Source organism: Lynx rufus, unplaced genomic scaffold (assembly GCF_022079265.1).
Source record: "Lynx rufus isolate CCGP_SWC_20201006 ecotype Redwood Valley unplaced genomic scaffold, mLynRuf1.p SCAF_9, whole genome shotgun sequence".
NCBI lineage: Eukaryota > Metazoa > Chordata > Mammalia > Carnivora > Felidae > Lynx > Lynx rufus.
In genome coordinates, this window is record NW_025814897.1 from 97,739,165 (window position 1) to 97,760,203 (window position 21,039).

Genomic DNA, 21,039 nt, shown 5'->3' on the forward strand with positions numbered 1-21,039 from the left:
GGTGTGGAGCCTGCTTAGGATTCTCTCTCTCTCCCCACCCCTGCTCCTCCCCCACTTACTCTCCCCCCTCCCCCCGAGCATCAGAGCCAAATCACACATAATGTGTTTTCCATGATGGCAGGGGGATCTCACATGGCAAGCTAGAAGCAAAACCAGACTCCAGAAATTCCACAGCCTGGGCTGAGTCCGCTCCAGCCCTCCACCCTGTTCACGACACCGAGCGTCCTCGCACACACGCACACGCACGCCCGGGGAAGGTCCGTGACGCTCGTTTCGCGAGCCCTGGCCCAGTCCTGCCGCCGCATGCTCCCCTAACAGGCTTCAACCTTCCTGGTGCGAGGTCACCCTACCTTAACTGAAGTCTTCAGCTCACCCCACTGGGCGGCCCCCAGAGGCACAGACACCCCGTCCAGGCCCAGGCGGAGCTCCCCGACCACGCTGTGGCGGGAGAAGCGGTCGCAGGTCCGCAGGGTCAGCAGCAGGGTGGCTGTGGAGAGCTCCTCCTCCGCCAGGGGGAGCGCCAGGCCTTCCTCCCACATGGTGTGCAGCTGCCGCTTCTTCAGGGCCGTCTGGGCCTCTGCGGTGCCCGTCCTGTTGGCCACGCTGCCTTGGACATAGCAGTCACAGCCTCCATCGTGGCCACTGGTCACAGCTGCAGCCAAGGAGATAGCAACACGGACGTGGGACTTTCTCAAGGACAAGGGTAGAGGAGAAACACAGGCCTGCTTGGAGCTGCCGCATCCAGCTGAATGGCCATGACCTCAGGGGTACGAAAGCCCCAGGGCTGACCACCTTGGCTTTGCGGAATCGCCTTTCAGTAAGACACTCAGCAATGGGAGACCCTCCCAGGTGGCCAATGTCAGCACACGCTGGTCTTCCCCTGGAGAACAGGGACGTGACTGGCTGCTTCCCGGAGCCCTTCCCACCTCATGACTCTGAGGTTTCCCCAAGATGCCGGGGCCCGCAAACTGCTGAGGGCTTTTATGCTCTGATACTGTAATTTTTAATTTTTTTTTTTAATGTTTACCTTATTTTTGAGGCAGAGTCAAGTGGGGGAGGGGCAGAGAGAGAGGGAGCCTCACAGAATGGCCCACTGTCAGCCCCAACTCCTTTGCAAAGTCTTAGCTCTTAGTCTTTGCAAAATTGTTGGGGCAGAGAGACCAGGGGCATCCTGACCCCTTGGACCAGTTCTTGGATTACAGAAATTTTGCTGACCATTCAGAACACCCTCTTTATCCCCCACAAAGCCCCGTTCAATGTCAAAGGCACCTGTGGCAGAGACAGCTAGCCGTTCACCAAAAACCCGTTTCCTCTTTTTGCTGAGCACCTGCTAAGCCACATTTCCCATGCTCCTTTGCATTCAGTGGCCATGTGACTGGGTTACAGCCAATGGCGTCTGAGCAGGAGTGATGCATGTTCTGTGTGGTCATGGCTTTCAAGGGGTGGTTGTGCTCCCTCCCTCTTCTCCCTCTCTCTCCACCTGCTAGATACAGATGACAAGGGGGCCTGAGAGGATAACGGGGACCCTGACGGAAGGAACCTGGTCCCTGAATCACCATTTGGAGGAAAGAGGTTTGAATCACCATTTGGAAGAGAAAGAGGCCAACCAGGATTCTCCACTTTGAATGTTATATGAGAGGGGAGTGGATTCCGGCCCCCACCCCCCACCACACACACACTTCAGGGTCCGTTCTTTACCGAGTGCTAATCCAGCACTGAGTGCTCCCTCCAGCCTCAGGTGCTCCCATTCCTCCTATACAGCTCCTCCAGGGGAGACACACCCACGGAAGCCCATGAAAGTCAAATACAAGTAATACCTTCCAGGCGAGTCACAAACAGTTCCGCCTTCTGCTGGTCATAGTCCAAGCGGTAGTGGAGTTTGGGGGCTTGGTTCCAACTGGCGGCCTTCTCTGGGTTCCAGGCCTCTATGACACACACATCCTCTACCACACCTGTCCAAAGAGGTAAGGCCGTCACTGCCACCCGCACTATGGTCCTTGTTTTCCTAGATCCTCTCTTTCCCATGTGCTACCCATGACACGAATGGAAACCAAAAGCGCTCTAGCTGGGGGCCAAGTCATGGTGGCCACCCCAGGGTGACACCTGCGGTCCTGGGATTACATGTTAAGGGACCGTCACAGCCCAGTGCTCAAGACATGGCCTTTGGTGTCACACACGAGCTGCCACTTAAGAGTTATGTGACCTTGGACAAGCTACTTGACTTCTTCGAACCTCAGTTTCCTCATCTTTGTAATGGGAATGATAACAGTGTCTCCTTCCTAGAGTTACTTGCATTAAATGATTCAGAAGTTCCCCCCAAACCACAAATATCGCTCACTCTGCCCCTCACTGGAACAGGAGTCAAACATCTGGAAGATTCTCGTTAGTCAAACATAATACGAGAATTAAAGGATCCAGCAGCTGTAGCCGACTCCACTTCGAGCAAATTGGAACTGAAAAAGTTTTGATTCTCAGAACAACTTTAGAGGGTAGAAATTTAAAGGCCTATTTAATTTCCAAAATGGCTTGTTGTGGGGTTCCTGCGCGTGGGGAAAAATTCCTCCGGTGCGTCTAAGTAAGGAACAGACTGACCAGGATGTGAGCAATGCGTAAAGCGAGACCGTCCTGAACACAGGACTCAGGTGGCTCTCAGGGGCGCCACAGGGATGATCACAGCAGGGTCAGTGCCAGAAGGGTCCTGCCTGGCACCCACAGCTCTCCCCTCTCAGGCTACCTCAGCCTTCAAATTCAAAACCACATCAAAGCCAGACCAAAGCTGGCACGGCTTGGCAATGCAGGAATGGATTCTGCTTCCAGAAACGGAATTCTGAGCTCCCGGGGGGGGGCTGAGGATCAACACTGGTGGGAGCAGGACACGTTGGCCATCACGGGAACAGTATCCGACGAATTTGGCATCCTCGTCGCCTGCACTCCCTTGCCTCTGGTCAATATTTGCTGAAGAATCAACTCCTGATAGATGTCTATGGAACCAGTGTTCTGGGGTGGGGAGCAATGACGAACGATGACAAAGAGAAGACAAACTAATGTGTTCCGAATTCTTTAAAGTTCCAGACTCTGACACGCTGCCCTGTTCTTCCTGGTGGGCAGCATCCAATCCTGGCTCCCCCCGAGCTTTGGGAAACCTGGGGTTCCCGAGAAAGGGGAGCCCTCTTGTGATTATGATTACTACCCCCAACGCTCCGCGTGCAAGCTTTTCCTCACCCTCGGATCTTAAGCTGTCGGGTCCTCAGTGGGTCTATTTGACATCTTTTTAAAATGCGGGCCTAAGAGCTGGGCAGATGCGTTCCTGCCACAGGCACCTTGCAAATTGTTCTTGAAGAAACGCCAGGCTAATCGCTGTGGTTCTGGGTGGGGGGCGGGGGCACCGGCTCACCGGCCAGCATGCGCTCCAGTTGGACCCAGGCCAGGAGATGCGTAAAAATTGGGGTCAACGTCAGAGCCAGTTACGCTGCCTCCCCTTGTCCCGTCTGCCTCTCCGACCACACAAATAAAACCCCAGACCACACAAGAATCCGTTCTCCTGGATGTGTTTCTTGCCTCCTTAGGACAGCCTGCATGCTCTTTGGGGTAGGGGCTGTGCCTGCTTCGCGTACCTGCCCCAGCGCCCAGCACAGCCCTGTACCCCGAAAGGTTGCTGCATCTCGAAGTGGACGCTGATGAGAAGCAGGATAGAAACAACAATGATAACAACACGCTTTGGTTACACCTTTGCTGCCACGCCCTGGGCTAAGCACTTTATATGCGTTATTTTATTTACACTTTGCAACAGCCCTCCCGGGAAGACAACAGCAGAATCCCATTTCAGGTACGAGGAAACTGAGGTCCGGAGAGATTAGCCACATGACCAAGGCCCCACGAGGAGTACGTAAAAGGGCAGAGAATTGGCCCCGGGACTCTGGAAGCCCACGCTTCAATCATGACCCCTCCACGTGAGTTGAAAAGGACTCTCCACTCCCCAGTCGGAAGCTGGAGGCCTCAGAGAGAAGCCGGGTAGCAATAGGTCCGCAGGAATAAAGGACTGTAATTCCCAGGCCCTGTGCCCCCGTGTTTGCCCAGCGTCAAATGCTGGGGCTGGCCATGAGACGCCGGGAGCCCCCCTGAGTACTGCCCGTGGAAGAACGAGGGGCAGGAGACCCCTACCATTCTGAGGAAGGATGAACAGTTCCTCTGTGACCTGCCTCTTGAGGCGGCTGTCATTCGGGGCCTGGGGGCTGGCAGGTGCAACAGGTTCCTCCGTGGTCCTCAGGGTATAGTCCGCATAGTTGATGACCTCCGGGGCTGTCACAGCCGGCCTGGGTCCGTAGATGTCTGGCAACTTGAGGAGGGCTCGGGGCTGGACGGGCTCCGTGGACTTTTTAACATTGAACTGCAAACACACGTCACTCTGATTAGTCCGCGAGAAGACCTCCCGCCTGTTTTCTACCCACAGAAAGGAGAAGCCGTGACCCGCCCTTTCACGGGAGGCAGAGGGCGGGCTGGGGTCCCTTTACGCTCCGAGAGGCACCACCCAAGCAGCCAGAATGTCACTTTCAAACACACCAGAATCCACAACACCGCGGTTGCGATGACATCTGGGCCCTGTTCATCCTCCCCCTTCCTCCCCCTGCCCAGTGGTCTTCTGCTGTGTCCCCTGGGGTTATTCGGGCCCATCACCTGTGCCACCTGCTTCTTGTTCTCTCACCGCCCCTCCCCCCCCTTCAAGAGACCTACAAGCACTGGCCCAACCCGGCCCTACTCACCTTTCTGACATCGTCCCAGAATCTTCCCTTTGCACGACTCCCGTCACTGGGCTCCCTGCTTCTCAAACAGGGCTGAACTCTTTCTGAGTCTGATTTCTGGACCCCAACCCCTCCCCCCAAACCACCCCCCCCCCACCTCCACCTGCTGTAAATTAAGTCCCTCCCCCGAGTCTGTCCCTCCCTTTCACCACATCTTGCTCTTTGCTTTATAGCTTTGAGCTCACCCCTATATTGTTATTTTTTTTCCATAGGTTGGCCTGTTTGTGTCCAGTCTTGTGTGAGCTCCATAAGCACAGGGATTATGTCTTATCTTGCTCCTTCTGTATCCCTGGTGCCTGCACAGGGTCTGCTCACAGGGAGGATGCAATATAAACCCGTGGCTAGGGCTGCCATGTTCAGTTGTATGGTTTGTGCACTGCACAAAGGAGCCCCGATGAGGGGCAAGTGAGGGTTGAAATGCAGTGTGTGCACCACATGCCCAGCTGTGTGCCCTGAGGTAGGGTCTTAGTCCACCTGGAGGAAAGGGCATCTTTTTCTCTACACAAAGGCCTGCTTGCTTGTGAAGCTTTAAGTATGCAGGGCTGCGTCACACAGACCAGTGGAATCTTCTGTCTTTCCCTCCACTAGGGACTGAGATCTCTTCTACCTAAGGGATTCCAACTCATATACCAGGCAGCAATATCAGGGGTCTGCCTAGTCCCTGGGAAGTCAGGGACTGATGGCCAGACCTAGAACTCAAAATGCTCGGTGGGTAGCCCATAAAATAACCCTCAAATTGGGGCAGGTGCAGACCCACAATAGAGTCCCCCAAGCAGCCTCCTGCCCTCCTCGCTGGCCCTGCTGTCTCTCCCTTCTCTGTGGCTGCTGGAGGGGCTGGCCAGGGGTCAAGGCTGCTCTCTGACCCAGGGACTGGGGAGTGTCGGGCAGGGGTGGCAGTGGGGGTGATGCAGTCCTGGAGGGGGACAGCACTCAGAAGTTCACGTGGTTTCCAAGCGCGTGTTTAGAGTGCTTCCACAGTCTACGTTTCACTCTCCCGGAATAAATCCCAGACATTCTGCTCTCCTTGACCCTCTGTCTCCGACCGTCCCCGAGGGAGGCTGGACCTCGGTGACCTTAATTATCCAGGAATGCACTGGGGCTCAAAGGGGCCACAGGCGGCCGCCGTGCAGGTGGCCTGCTGCTGCTTTACCTCCTCTTCTTCTCAAGTCCCTAAAGGGCTTAGAGGGGATAAAACACTTCCTTCCTCTCTCGGAAACACCGCCCAGCAGACTGCAGCGCAACCGAGACTGTCCCGGTCTCTGCTGAGTGTGCCCGGCTCGCACAGGCTGGAAAAGCACTTCTGACTTAAATGGAACACGGCCGCCCAGGAGCAGACAGCGGGGTGGCCACACATTTACATCTAGATCGGCCTGACCCCAAAGCCCGCTGCCACCGCGGCTCCCGACGCCCTTCCCGCCTTCAAGCCTTTGCCTGGCACAACACCCACTCATCAGAAACGTTTGTCACCGCTACGCACAGCAACCACCCGCAGAGGGACCTGTGCGATTTGCACACTCAGGTCCCCTCTGCGCCCTCACTCCATCGACGGTGTCCCCGGGCATCGAGGGACCTGGCCTCTAATACTGACCGTGCCACCGGAGCTGAGCAACTTTTGGCAGAGGTCATCGCACCTCTCTGAGTGTGTCACCTCAAGTGACACGTGATTTTCAAGGCTTGCTCCACTCCTGCATTCTGAGCTACAGAGAGGTGAGAGACACAGCTCTTTATCTGCAGGTACAGGGGAGCTGGGGAGTCAATCACACGCCGGAGAGTAAACAGCAGGCATATTTGGCAGTTTGGGGCCGCAGTACAGAAGCAGGCATCGGGCAGTCTGTATAAACAGCCCTGGGGGGAGAGCGGATGGTGCGTGCAGGGGGCAAGGAGGAGTCTGGGAGGGCCTCGGGGAGGGGCCAGGGCGTGAGCCAGACCTTGAAGGAGGGGTGGATGAGAAAGCAGGGCAGCGAGCTGGGGGAGGAAGGCTGTGCCCCTGACTGGAGCCCGGGGCCCCCAACGGACACACACATAGACAGCAATGACATGTCTCCAGGTCTTTTCATCCTCCACAAAGTGGTGCCCACCTCCGATATTTCACCCAAGCCCGAGTTACAATTATTACACTATCGGGGCGCCTGGGTGGCTCAGGGCATTAAGTGTCTGACCCTTGATTTCGGCTCAGGTCTTGATCTCATGGTTCATGAGATCGAGCCCCACGTCGGGCTCTGCACTGACCGCGTGGAGCCCGCTTGGGGTTCTCTCTCTCCCTCGATCTCTGCCCCTCCCCTGCTCGCACGCACGCACGCACGCACGCACACACCTTCTCTCTCTGTCAAAATAAATAAATTAAAAAAAACATTACGTTTATTATATTATCACACGAGGAATCAGAAGCTCGAGCAAGTTGAAGGTCATACAACTGACAAGTGATATATAACTGAGCCTTCAGACATTTTGACTCCAAATTTGTGTCATTTCCATTGCCCTGCACCTGCTTCTCAAAAACACAGTCCCTGTTTGTCTGGGATGCTGGACGCAAAGAGAGAACGACGGGGCTCAGTTCTGAGTGAGGTTCACTCCGTGTTGCTTCAAGCCTCCGCAGAGCCTGGGTCGCTGCTCCTTCCTACTCGCTGGCTCTGAATTTGTGAGCCCCTTGATAAGCTCAAAAGCCTGTGACAAGAGCTTAAAATGCATCGCCAGAGCACAAAGTTGGGGTGTTCCTGGCTGTCCTCCAACATCCGTTCCCTCTCTATTCTGCCTTTCCTCCAGATCCCCTGGCTTTCGGGATCCCTCCCCGGCCCCAGCTCTGGGTTGGGGCAGGGGGACCTGCTTAACGTGATCCCATGGGCTCCTGGGTACTGTTTTGAGCACAGGGGTGGGCACCTGTCCCGGAAAGCGAACCCAGACAGGCAGAATGGAAGGACTTGCATGGCACGGAAGTAGAAGAGATCCTCTCCCCTGCTGGACAGGTAGCCTGTGGCCCCATCTGGTGACTGCAAGACGAGCCAGTCTTGGGACAAAGTTGACATGGTGGACAGCAGGGTGGGGACAACAAAGGAAGCTGTGTTCTCTGGTCTCAGTGTTATGGAGCCTCCGAATCAACCAAGCCCGGTATCCCCGCTCGGCACTTCTGAGTTGCACGAGCAATGTGGTCCTTCCTGTGCGAGCCGGTTTGGGTTGGGGTCTTTGTGGTTGGCAGTGGGAGCATCCTAAACTGAGACACTGCCTTTGTCACGAGCACACAGGATGCCAAGACTGGTGGAGAGAAACTGCCTGGGGTGAGACGCCTCTCCCACCTCCTGAACGTCTCTGCATCCAGCCGAAGGCATCCTCATTTGCGGTCTATCCTTGCCCTGCCCTGGTAAGGTCCTGTGTGGCAATGGTTCCCTGAGGTGGAGAGCGATTTGTCGCCCTTCACTGGGGGCGGGGTCTGACGCCTGCTACACTACTCCCTTCAAGTAGCGAAAGCAGCCAGCTGCTGGTTCCCTGTCTCGTTCTCTTCTACAACCGTATTTATTGCATTTCAAAACCCTGGTTCCTCCGCATCTTTCTTTTTTTTTTTTTTTTTTCAATTTTTTTTTAACGTTTATTTATTTTTGAGACAGAGAGAGACAGAGCATGAACGGGGGAGGGGCAGAGAAAGAGGGAGACACAGAATCTGAAACAGGCTCCAGGCCCTGAGCTGTCAGCACAGAGCCCGACGCGGGGCTCGAACTCATGGACCGCGAGATCACGACCTGAGCCGAAGTCGGACGCTTAACCGACGGAGCCACCCAGGCGCCCCACCACTGCATCTTTCAAACGCATCTATGTTTCCACTTAAACAGCTGGAGCTTCAGTGCCCCAGGAGAAGAAAAGAGGTTTGGGAGTGGGGGGGGGGGGGCGCTGGGAAAGAATTATGAGTGGGGCACAAGCGAGAGCGCCTGGGAGGAGGGAGGCACCAGGGGAGCAGACCCCTGGAGAAGGTCCTGAGCTCCAGCCTAGCACCACAGTGTGCGAGGGGCGGGATTTGGAAGTGGGGACTGTCTCTCCAAATGTCCCTTGAACCCATGGGAAGGGCCTGGCAATGTCGATGCAGAAGGAGTCAGGGAAGGTTCCCGGTGGGGCGGACATTCAACGATTAACGCACCCCCAATTGTGCTGGCATGGCAGGTACAGAGAGGGGAGACCCCTCTGTTGAGTCTCTGCAGATTGTCCCTGCCTCTCACCTATCCCCTTGGGCCCCTGGCTCCTGCCGAGAGTGTGGACCCCGAGCAGCTTCATGTGGCACAGCCCCACGGCGCCTTGGGTCACGCCCCTCCCCTCTTGCCACCTGCCCGGGGGCTTCTCAGTGGCTGCTGAGGTGCGTGGGACATCCAGGGACACTGTGGGTTGGCCCAAGGGCAACCCAGATGTGCCAAGACTTAACACTCCACGGGATGGCGGGGGGGGGGGGGGAGGGACTTGACCACTGTCAGCTGGAAGCCAGACCTGAATTCTTCTCCTTTCCTCCTTCCTACCCGTCCCCAAAGTATCTTCAGTCACCCCTTGGAAGATGACACCTCCAGCAACTGTCCTTGGTGCCAGGTGGTAGCCGGCTCAGTAACACCTCTGTGTGTCCCCTCCCCCCCCTTCCCCGCTGCATCCCATCCCAAGATGGCACTTCCTGCCTAAGAGCAGCTCCGTGGCCTCAGGGTGGGCTCAGCCTTCCCCAATCCAGACAGATGGCATGGGGGGAGGGACAACCCTTCAGCTAACGAACAAATATTTATTGAGCCCTACTAGAGGCCAGGTCCTATGCTAAGTGTTAGGAACACAGAAGTGAACAAGACAGATGCTGCCCTTCCCTTAGGGGGCTGGTGTTGGAAAGAGAGAAATTAATTATGCAGCTAATGATCTGTAAACAAACGCTTAACCTTACCAGAGGCGTCAGGCGACCCCTAACGTCACAAACGTGATTAAGTTTTTCACCTGAAGACTGTTTATTAAATTGGGCTCTCGTGCTAGGGCATCCATATTAAAGCATCACGTCACCCCGGGAGCTACGGAGAAGCCAAGCAGACTCGGCTGGAAAGGGGGACAGATGGCTCTATCCCTCATACTTGACCTTTAGAAAGCAGAGGGCAGAGGAGAGAGATTCAAACACAGAGTGTTTGGATGTCAAGCACAGGCCACTGCAGCTAAGCTCAGCAAAGCCCCCGCCTCGGAGGGGAGCTGGGCTGGAGCAAGGGACCTGCCAGCTTCTGTCACTCTGCACTCCAGTACCCGTAACCACGCACACCAACTCGTGTACAAGAGTTTGAAATGTAGCCCGGTGGTCAGGTGTTCAAAGTCCGGAACAAGACAGCGTGGTTGGAGTCCAGGTTCCGCCAATTACGTGCTGTGTGATCTTGGGACCGGTTAATTAGCCTCTCTGTGCCCCCCAGTTTCTCCATTTGCAAATGCTAACAACACCTCTTTCCTGGGCTTGGATTGAGGAGGAGCTAAGCAAACCAGCGTCAAGCCCTTGGTACCGAGGCTAGCATGACAAACCCTCAACAGATGTTGGAAATACTTGATTGAACCTGAGGTCTAGAGCAGTGCTGTGCAAAGTGGGGTTCGTGCATTGAGCTCCTGTCCGTGAATTTGCGTGTGAGAAGGTACGTAGATGCTAAAGCCAAACCGAACAGGTTTTTTTCTCCCACGGATGGTGTGAGAAGCTCTGGTGTAGACCGCACTTCTCCCACAAGAGCTGCTGGGGCAGGTGGTTCTTCAATGGCTCCCAGGGCCCCTCACCTCCTGGCGTGCACCCCTTTGTGTAATTCTCTTCCCCTGAGTGTGGGCTGGACCTCGTGACTTGCTCCCGATGAAAAGAGTACGCGATGAGCTGTCACTTGTGCGATTAGGTTACAAAAGAATTAAATTTCCTCTTGCCCGCTCCCTCTGGCAAGCAGCCTGTGATGTTGAGGGTGCCCTACGGGGGGACCCGTGTGACAAGGGAGGGAGGGCAGCCCATGGGGAACCGAATCTTGCCCATAACTTGGCAGTAAATCCTTCCCCAGTCACGCCTCAAGATGACCACAGCCCTGGGCAGCACGACCCTGAGCCGGAGGACCCAGCTATGCTAGGACCAGATTCCTGACCCCCAGAAACGGTGAGCTCGTGTTATTTTAAGCCACCAATTTTGGGGAGAATTTGTTACGCGGCACTATATAACTAATACACCTGTTCAGGAGAATTAAAGTATGAAAAACATAGAAACTACCACGCATGCACCGGAATGGCTAAAACTAAAAAGAATGACAACATTGGGGCAGCTGGGTGGCTCAGACGGGTAAGCGTCTGCCTCTTGATGTTGGCTCAGGTCATGAAGTCGTGGTTTGTGAGATCGAGCCCCGAGTCAGGCTCTGCGCGGATAGCGTGAAGCCTACTTGGAATTCTCTCTCTCTCCTCACTCTCTCTCTCTCTCTCTCTCTCTCTGCCCCTCCCCCACTCACTCACGCACACCCTCCCTTTCTCTCTCTCTCTCTCTCAAAATAAACAAACATTTTTTTTTAAATTTTTTTTTCAACGTTTATTTATTTTTGGGACAGAGAGAGACAGAGCATGAACGGGGGAGGGGCAGAGAGAGAGGGAGACACAGAATCGGAAACAGGCTCCAGGCTCCGAGCCATCAGCCCAGAGCCCGACGCGGGGCTCGAACTCCCGGACCGCGAGATCGTGACCTGGCTGAAGTCGGACGCTTAACCGACTGCGCCACCCAGGCGCCCCTAAACAAACATTTTTAAAATAAAGAACGACAACCATAAGTGTCGGCAAGGATGGGAAACAATGGGAAGGTTCATACGTTGCTTGGAAGGGAAAATAGTAAACCACTTTGGACAACTGGTAGTTTCTTACAAGTTAAACTTCTGTCTACCCTATGGCCCAGCAGTTGCACTCCTGGGCATCCAGCCAAGGAAAATGAAAATACACGTTTACACAAAGACTCACACATGAATACTGATAGTAACTTTACTCATAGTAGCTCCCCACTGGGAGCCACCCAGATGTCCATCAACAGGAAAATGAATAAGTAAATGGTGGCTTCTTTTCATGATGGAATACTCCTCAAAAGCGAAAAGAAATGAATAACGGGTACACCGACAGCACAGAAAAAAATCACAAAAACGTGCTGAGCAAGAGAAGGCACGATGCAGAAGAACATATCCTGCAGCATTCAACGGAGATCTTAACTCAGGGGACATTTGCAAGGTCGGGGGACATTTTGCTGGCGGGCGGAGGCTGTTCCTGGGTAGAGGCCGGGGATGCCACTAACCATCCTCCAGTCCCTGCGACAAAGAATTATCCAACCCAGAATGGCAGCGGTGCAGAGGTTGAGAAACATCGATTTGCGTGTGGTTTTAGAACACGGAAAATGCATCGATGGGGATGGAAATCAAAACAGTGGTTGCCTCTGGGGGAACGGCATGGTCAGAGGCACGTCAGAGGGTGCGGTTACAGCCTATGGTATAAATATTTGCCAAAATTAATTAAGCTATACGCTTAGAATATGTGCATTTCACTGCATGCAAACTGTACCCCACTAATAATTTAGATAGAAAGACCGAGATGGATATAGATACACACACACACACACACACACACGCTCTCCCCTAGTAGACATTAGAGTCCCTAATGTCTGGACAACGGGCAGTAAGTCCATTAGGTCAAGCTAGAAGTTAATGGGCAGCAATAGTCTTTTTGTCTCCAGGAAAGGACTACTCCTAGAGGCTGAGTCGGTGAGTGGGAATGACCCTCTGTCTGGGCTTTCCTTCCAATCATATAGAGAACTCTCCCAGAGAGAATTTGGGGTGCAGCCACAGAGGCTCTTCACCAACCCAAAGGCTTGATCCCCACGGCCCATTCCCTGCAGAGGGCATCCTTGCACACACCCACAACTGGTTGAAGCTTCACGGCTGACGGGCTACTTGTTACCAGCCCTGTATTAGTCAGGCAAGGCCGACTGCCGTGTAACAAACAGGCCCCACACATAAATGGCTGAACATAACAAAAGCTGATTTCTTACAGTCTTAAAGGGTCTACTAGCTCTTCTCCAAACCTGGAGTCCCAGCCTCTTCCACCTTGTGGTTGTGCCCACCTGCGCCCGGCACTGTTCAGATATGAGCTCACTGAGTCCCCATATAACCTTATTAGGAAGTGCTACTAGGATCAATCCCATTTTCCAGATGAGATTGCACTGCCAACTAGTGAGCCCTGGGGGCTCCATTCAAACCCAGGGTGACTCACTCCAGAGCCCAGCGCTGAGCCGCTCTGCCCTGCTTCCAGCCCCTTTCTCCATCTCCTCGCATCTCCAGCCATACTTTACTGCTCACTGGTGTCTTCCTGCCACATAGACTCATGCCCAGGCCACTGGATGGCCCCACTACCCAGCCCCTTCCCCCGCCCCTGCCCCTGCGTACCCTTCAGTCAGAGGAATGGGGTTGTTACGACTGCTTCCCACACTTGGGTGTGTCTAATTCCCACCTGCGGAAGTGAAAAATTCAGATTTTTCTGAAACCCCAAGGCCCAGAGGTTTGACTGAGAGGTCTTAGGTAGAGCCTGGGGAACATGCATGTCTAACAAGCTTCCCAGCCTGACTGCGATGTGGGGGGGGTCCCTGTGGCCCCTGGGGGGACACCCCGGTTTTGGAACCCCCCCCCCAGAGATCCAGGTAGGATAGGTGTAGAAATGTCCTCCTGTGCGGTGAGCTGCTCCCTGGGCACAAACTCCCCGTTTCTCAACGAGGTCCCTCGGCTCCCACAGTTACTTGTGGTAGATCTCCCACTCCACGAAAACCGCTGGTACCAAATCTCTACGTCTTAGAGGCTTACGGGCAAGTCCACAGGGTCGGGCCCCGGGGGAGCATGTACTTCCAAGCTGCAAAGTTGAAATTCACTTTGAAGCAGCAGCTTGTCTTCCGGTCCAGGCGCCACACAGCGTTTCCATGGTGACCCAGCCACTGCTGGTCTCTCATTATCCCTTCCAATACATCCTCTTCGGTGCCCCAATCCCTTTTCAAATCCCCTTCCCTTGGGACTCGCCCGCTACCTTTCTTTACCCTCCTTTGTTATTTTAAAATCAAGAAAGCTTAGTTTGTGGTTAACCTGGACACTCCCTGTCTCCTCCCTGGTATCTAAGGCAACAGACCAGGAGGTTTGTCCGGGAACCAGCCTTGCCGTCAGTTGGGTAAATGTGCCTCTCAACCGGGGAAGAATGAGACACAACTGAAAATAGCAGCCAGCCCTGGGCAAACCCTTTCTCTGCTGGTGGTCACTCATTCAGTCATTTGTTAAATCTCTAGATGCCGGTCAACTGCAGGAACAACACCATCCAATCATTTCCCTTGTGTAGTGAGCATCGCCAGTGGGGCAGAAAGCAAGAAACCACTAGATGCGGAAAAAAGCAATCTCAGGGACAGATGGTGAGGGGGGGGTGGGTGGGAGGGGAAGTGGTGTCCACTAAAAATGTGAGGGTCAGGAAAGGTTTTCTGAGCTAAAATTTGGGGGCAAAAATCGTATCGAACGTTAGTCATGTGCTGGATAGAGGTGTAAGCATTTTACCTCCATTTAAACCCCACAACCTCATGAAGGAGCGGCTGTTATTATACCCACTTTACAGAGGAGGACACTGAGGCACAGAGGACTTACGGCTGAAGTCACACAGTTAACTGGATACAGAGCTGGGATTCGAACCCAAGTGCAGGCCCACCTCTGCCCTCTGACGCCAGCTATCCATTCATTCATTCGACCAATCGCTATCTCGGGGTGGGTTGCGTGCATTGAAGGGAGATTTTCAGGGAGATGCAGAGGCTCTGACTTTGAGTTGGGCGCTCCCTGAAGTAGGGACAGCAGTTTGATGGAGGAGAGATGGGAGAAGGGCATTCCGGACCAAGGCTGTGGCTTGAAAGTCTGAGCGTGGTCAGAGACCAGTGGATACAGCTAAGGCTTAAAACCCCGCGAGAAGAGGAGGGACAATGACTACTGCCAATCTCCCAACATTTCCAGAGTAAACAGAATTCACGAAACAAAACCAATCGGTGGGACTGGAAGCCGCCACATGGCAAGATCCTGCCTAGAGATGTAGTTCTCACGGGTGGTCCCTGCATTGACTTCATTAGTCACATCACGATGCCCGAAAGGGCAATATGGCTGCCGCCTCTTGACCATTGCCTACGTACCAGATGCTTCTCGAAGCACTACAGACTTCACTGTATTTGAGTCTCACACAACCCTATAGGGAAGTGCCCAATAGTTTCTCTATTCTACACCCGAATTTTAATAAATAAAAACAGCCCAGTTCTTTACAAAGGAGGAAACTGGGGCTCAGAGAACTCGCAACTTGTCCAGGATCCTACAGCCAGTATATGACCGCCCTGGACTTGGAAGCCAAGTGCACCCAAAGCCAGTGCTGCTATCACGACACTACATGACATGGTTCCCTGGGTCTCTGGATGCCACCCATCAACAGGTGGAAGTGGAAATGCCCAGCTAGTTGCTTTTGATTTGCCGGCACATTCCCTATCGTTAGACTGATAATAACCCCACTCCCCATCCCCACGCGGTTGTCTGGGTTTTTTTTACTGAACCGTCCGGACGTTTGGGCATCCGCTTTGTTACTGTTCTCAGTTTTGAGTCTGGGCTTGACATTCTTTGTGCAGAAAATGTGTTTCATTTGTGCCATGAGCCAAGACAACGGCAAGACTATGTTGTAAGCTCATGTAATCGACATCGGTCATAAGTGTTATTTCAAAGCCAGGATGTTTTAAAGGTCAGAGAAAAGCCCTCTAGTCTGGGGCTCAAACTCAGTCTTGCCACCCCATCCACTCCATCCTATCCTCTATTTTGCAGCCGCCATAGCAGGGCTGTTGGCAATGGGTTTGACTCAGAGCACAATCTCAGCCGGCCTTTATCTTTCAGAATTTCCACCTGCTCCCCCACCACTGTATTGGTTTCCCAGGGGCTTCAGCGGCCAACTTTGGCTCAGGTCATGATCTCATGGTTCGTGAGTTTGGATCCCACCTCGGGCTCTGTGCTGACAGCTCAGAGCCTGGAGCCTGCTTCAGATTCTGTCTTCCTCTCTCTCTGCCCCTCCCATGCTCATGCTCTCTCTCTCTCTCTCTCTCTCTCTCTCTCAAAAATAAATAAACATTAAAAAAACTTTTTTTAAGTCTGAGAAATCTGGTTATATGCAATTTCTTGACATTGAATTCAAAATCTTCTTTGTGAACAGCTATAGGATGTTTTGATTCTATCATGCTTGACAATTGATGAAACTATGGACAAAGGCAACAATTTTTAACCTTGTCGTTAAGCCAATATATTACAAACAAAAGCTAAGGTACTAAAATTTGATGCTTGTTTTTTTTTTTTGTTTTGTTTTTTTTACCCATTTAAAAAATCAGAGCACATTCAAGGTTATTCTTATAATGATACCTCCTTCACGCATCTGCATTCTGATAAGCTTTTCTTAGTGGGAGAGAAAGGAGGTAAATTCGGTAGAACCCCTGAGCATGTGAATATCATCCATCAAAAGTGATACAGCGTGGAATAGAAGCAGAGAGAGCCACTAACTGAAGACATCCACCCACTTCTGTGCAGACACTTGGAAAGCACATCATTTTCCAACCTGGTAGTTTAAACGACAGCCAAGTTTTAAAGCGTGCCTTCAAAACAGGACAGGGACCGTTTTACTAGATTATCCTTATATTTTGGTTTTAAGCCCAAACCCTCCAATTTCTACCCAATAAAGCAGAAATCAGCACACGCCTGTCGCCCACTATGTATTTACCCACCCTTAAAACCATGGAAGATCCACGAATAAGTCCCTGCCCTCAGGAAGTTTACCATGCCATGGTGGAGATGAGATATTCCATAAACAGGAATATGAATTGCCTATCCTAGAAGAACTCTCCTGTCCCCACGGCAGACATGACTAATCAGTTAAAGCATTATTTCCTGCTCTGCTCAGGGCTCTAGGAAGCGACTACAAATTAGTAGAAATTGGTATACGAGGGGAAAGCTATATGCTTTCCCTGACGCACAGTTATACAAAGATAACTAAGTATAAAAGGTAATCTTAAAGGGCCATATGTCTAGACTATGTGCTATATAAAAGACTATGGAAGAGGTCCTTATCATTAGTGAGGCCAGAGAAGGCTTCCTGAAGGAGGGATAGTCATGGATAGGAGAGGCAGGGGGAGTTCAAACAGACAGAGCAGAGCAGCGGGCACAGAGGGGTGCACACTCGAGGCATGGGGTACCTAGCAAACCAGCCAAAGAGTAACACTGGGATTGGAGAAATGGATTTGCAAAGGAATGGTGAGGCCAGGTCATGAAGGGTCTCGAATACCCGGCAAAAGATTCCGAATCCTAGTTTATAAACAGTGGAGAGACTCGGGCAGCTTGTGAACAGGACAAGGACAGGAGCATTATTTTCAGTAAATCAGAGGAGCAGGGGCATGCGGGAGGGACCGGAGGCGAGAAGGCCAGCTCGGAGCCACGTGAGAGGAAGCGAGGGGCCGGGCCAGGGTATACCTGTCTCAAGGGAAAAATGAAAGCAGCATGCGGGACAAGTCCCCAAGGAAGATTCCACAGTCCTCCTGGGTGGAGCCACGTGTAGGGATGAGGAGTCTAAGAGAGCTGCGGCAAGGGGAAGGTACGTCCATCACTGCCTCTCGGGTCTCCTTGCTTAACAGGGCATCGTTCCTGAGCGTCACTGAATATCCACAGCCGTGGAAGTGTTTAGGCAACAGGTTGACCCTCCTGTGCGACTTTTGTGAGAGATGGCAAAGGACAGGGCGAGAGGGCTGCTTCTGACATTGCTCTCCCCGCGGTCATCCGGGCAGACTCCAAGCCGGGGAGTATCAGCCGCAGCCGTTAACTTTCAAACGGGACGCTAACCTATTGGCCCTCCCTCCGGTGTCACATGGGCCCACATTCCAGCGGTCTACCAACGGTCACGAAAATATGATTGGACCGCGGAAGGTCAGCGATATCAGATATTTGGCTCTAAGTTACTACACATGTCAAACAGTTCTGCTCAGCTCGTTGCAAGCTTTTGGAAATGAGAAAAACAGCTGAACTTTCCTACCCACGGATGTGTCTGTTTGACCAAGCACGTCTCAGACGCCTCAAGATGTGCAGAGCACCCTGCTGGAGGGTGGACCAAAGGGAAACCCTGCTAGAGGCTAATGAAAGCAGTTTCTAAACATCAAGCCTTGTGCAAACCGGGCTTTATCATCATTGCCCCTGACCTTCGCCCATTTGTACACCCTCCCTCTGATGCAGACTCTACCTCTCTTCTTATTCATTACTAGGTTCGGTAATAATAGCGAACATTTACTGAGTACCCTATCAGTAAGGGTTTGGGCGGGAACAGAAGTCACGAACTAGGTCATCGAGGAGAGTGTGGGAGGTTAAGGAAAACACCTGGGGATGGAGAATATGCTGGAGCCAGGAGTAGCCGGGCATGGGGAGGGGAGGTTGGGAAATGGGGACGGGTTTGGGCGGGAGTGGCAGGTAGGGGAGGAGGGTGCAAAGAGTGGTCTGGATGCAAAGGGACGATTTCCAGCCCGGCACTTCAGTTCCGGGCACTGCCCTACCTGGATTATGTGATTTAATCCCCACAATTCAGTGACAATGACACAGTTAACAGATGGCCACACTGGGGCACAGACAGGCGAGGTCAGGAGCGTGCCATCCCACAGCAGGCCAGGGGCGGACTGGATCTGGAAGCCCAGCACTTCCCGTCCTCACTCATCTAGCAAGTGACATCAAATATTTTACTAGAGTCATTTCAATGACAACTGAATTATTAATACCCCTTGTTCATCCAAGAGTCATTTCGTGCACTGTTGCAACTCGTGCAGCCCCCCCCAAAGGCCGCCTGGGGGAGTTATAGGAGCTTGGTTTTCAGTGGTGGCCACAGTCAGAGTCACCATCCTCCTCTGTTCCCGAGGAGGCGGGGGGCCCCGATGTGACTCCGCCGGGGACAACCTGTGCAGCTGTGTTCATTGCCCGGAGCTCACGCAGTGGCCCAGGGAACTACAAACACAGCAGCGGCCTCAACCCTGCCTTCCGGACACCAAGCCACAGGTTCAGCTCACCGCGGCAAGTGCCCTGCCCGGTCCCTCCGGTGGCCCTTCGAGGTAATGGATTCGAGGCGCTCCTTTCTTAGAGTCTCATGTTTCCCCGAAGTGAAGAATTCCAGAAACACCACAGGGCAGGCAACTGCTGACTTCACCAGCTGCCGACTCGTCCGGTCTTCTTAACAATTGAAGGCCATCAATGACTCACTCTACCACTTGGCCCTCATCGGCCCCCTGCCGGCCTCGTGAGGGCACTAAGGATCTGTCTGGCACCTTTGACCCTGTTGGGCACATGGCCCTCACTCTGCAACCTTCCCAATTTGATTCTGTGGTCCATCATTTCAACAACACTTTTTGGCGTCTAAAGACCCCCCGCCCCCCGTCTTCCCGTCCTTCCCTGATGCCGTGTGGTAAAACCCCACCATTGGTGAACTCGCTACAGCACAATGCCTGCCCCCAACCGTCCTGCACCTGGGGAGGTTCCATGAACAATTCATGGTCAACAACCTCAAAATGGCTCCCGGCCCTGCCTGGCAATCCTACTGTTTCCCTAACTCCTGCCCCGAGCCCACATTTTGGAATCTCTCTGTTGCCTCGGGCTTCTTCTACAGACAAAAAGGAAGCCAAGAGAATGGAGATCCATTCACATAAACCCTGGCTGGACACATGTTGTGGCTTCCCTGTCCTGTTACGCCTTGGGAGGTGCACCCCTCGCTCTCCCCCTCCAAGACCAGTCCTTCCTTCCGAGCCTTGCCCCCGTCCCCGTGCTATTTGCGGGAGCCTGGCCTCAGCTATTTTCCATCTCTCTCTCCTCCTCTCTCTTGAATGCTCACCTTTCTCTTCCAGCGTGCCCCTCCCCGCCTGTTTTTTTTTTTTTTTCAACGTTTATTTATTTTTGGGACAGAGAGAGACAGAGCATGAACGGGGAAGGGGCAGAGAGAGAGGGAGACACAGAATCGGAAACAGGCTCCCGGCTCCGAGCCGTCAGCCCAGAGCCCGACGCGGGGCTCGAACTCGCGGACCGTGAGATCGTGACCTGAGCCGAAGTCGGACGCTTAACCGACTGAGCCACCCAGGCGCCCCCCCCCCCCCCGCCTGTTTTTAAATGCGCTCAACACTGCACTGACTTCTTGTCCCCTGATCGGCCACTGTCCTCACCCTCTCTGCCCGGCCAGGCGTCTCAAAAGAATCGCCTGTGCTTGGTACCCTCCTCATTTCCTCACTCTCCATCCGCGCAGCAAGCCACTCCCAAAGGGTCCCATCAGCCACTGAAGGTCACTGTTAGTCTCCGAGGTCACTGATGACCTTCACCCTCTGATTCCTATGGATTTTTTCAGTCTTATCTGACTTGACTTTCCGGTGGCAGGTTCTCAGTGGATGATTGCCTTCCTCTTAAAAAGCTTTTTCTCTTGTTCTTCTTCTTCTTCTTCTGACATTCCATTCTCCAGGCTCTCCTCTTTCCTCTCTGGCCACTCCTCTGGCAAATGAAATGCTGATGTCCGTCAGGACTTCCCAGGCGCTTTTCCCCCTCATTCTGCTCTCTTCCTGGGTGGTCTCAACCATGCTCCTGGCTGTGACTGCTGCTTATGACAGACGACTCCCCAGCACACATCTTCGGCTCCCCGGTATACGTCACAGCCGTACTGTGAGCTCCGGACGTGCCCAGCCACTGGCACCATGGACATCTCCGTGCAGAAAGCACAAAGACTCCTCGTGCTCTCCCTGCACACAAGTGAGCTCGTGACTTCAAGCCCATGACCTCATTTTTGTTGAGGGTTCCCTGTTTTGCTAATTGCTACCACCACCCAGTGGGGTAAGTGAAAACCTCAGGTGTCACCACGAACTCCTCCCTCTTCCTGAAACCCACACCCAACTGATAGGCAAAGCCTGTCGATCTATTTCATAAACATCTGCCACCATCATAGCGGCCCAAACCAACGTAGTTTTTCTCCAAGGCTTCCCTTGGTCTCTCTTTCCACTCTTCCCCATCTGGAAGGATGGTTTCACAGCCCTAATATGGCCATTAGGCCATATTCACCTTACTGAAGATCTTTCCATAGCTTCCACTGCTCTTGGTATAAACATCTAAACAGTCCTGGTGGCCCAGAAGACTCTGGGTAGCCCTGCCCTAGTCTGACTGCCTCCTTCACTCTACTCCCT

General features: G+C 53.3%; 1 protein-coding gene across 1 annotated transcript in view; it reads right to left on the reverse strand.

Moving 5' to 3' along the window:
* Positions 1-21,039, reverse strand: part of SYT13 (synaptotagmin 13) — a 39,122-nt gene that overhangs the window by 7,678 nt on the left and 10,405 nt on the right. The window contains exons 2-4 of the mRNA XM_047071389.1: positions 4,162-4,387; positions 1,818-1,952; positions 351-652 (exon numbers count right to left, since the gene is read on the reverse strand). Coding sequence (XP_046927345.1) covers positions 351-652; positions 1,818-1,952; positions 4,162-4,387 — 663 coding nt within the window. The remainder of the gene's footprint in view (positions 1-350; positions 653-1,817; positions 1,953-4,161; positions 4,388-21,039) is intronic.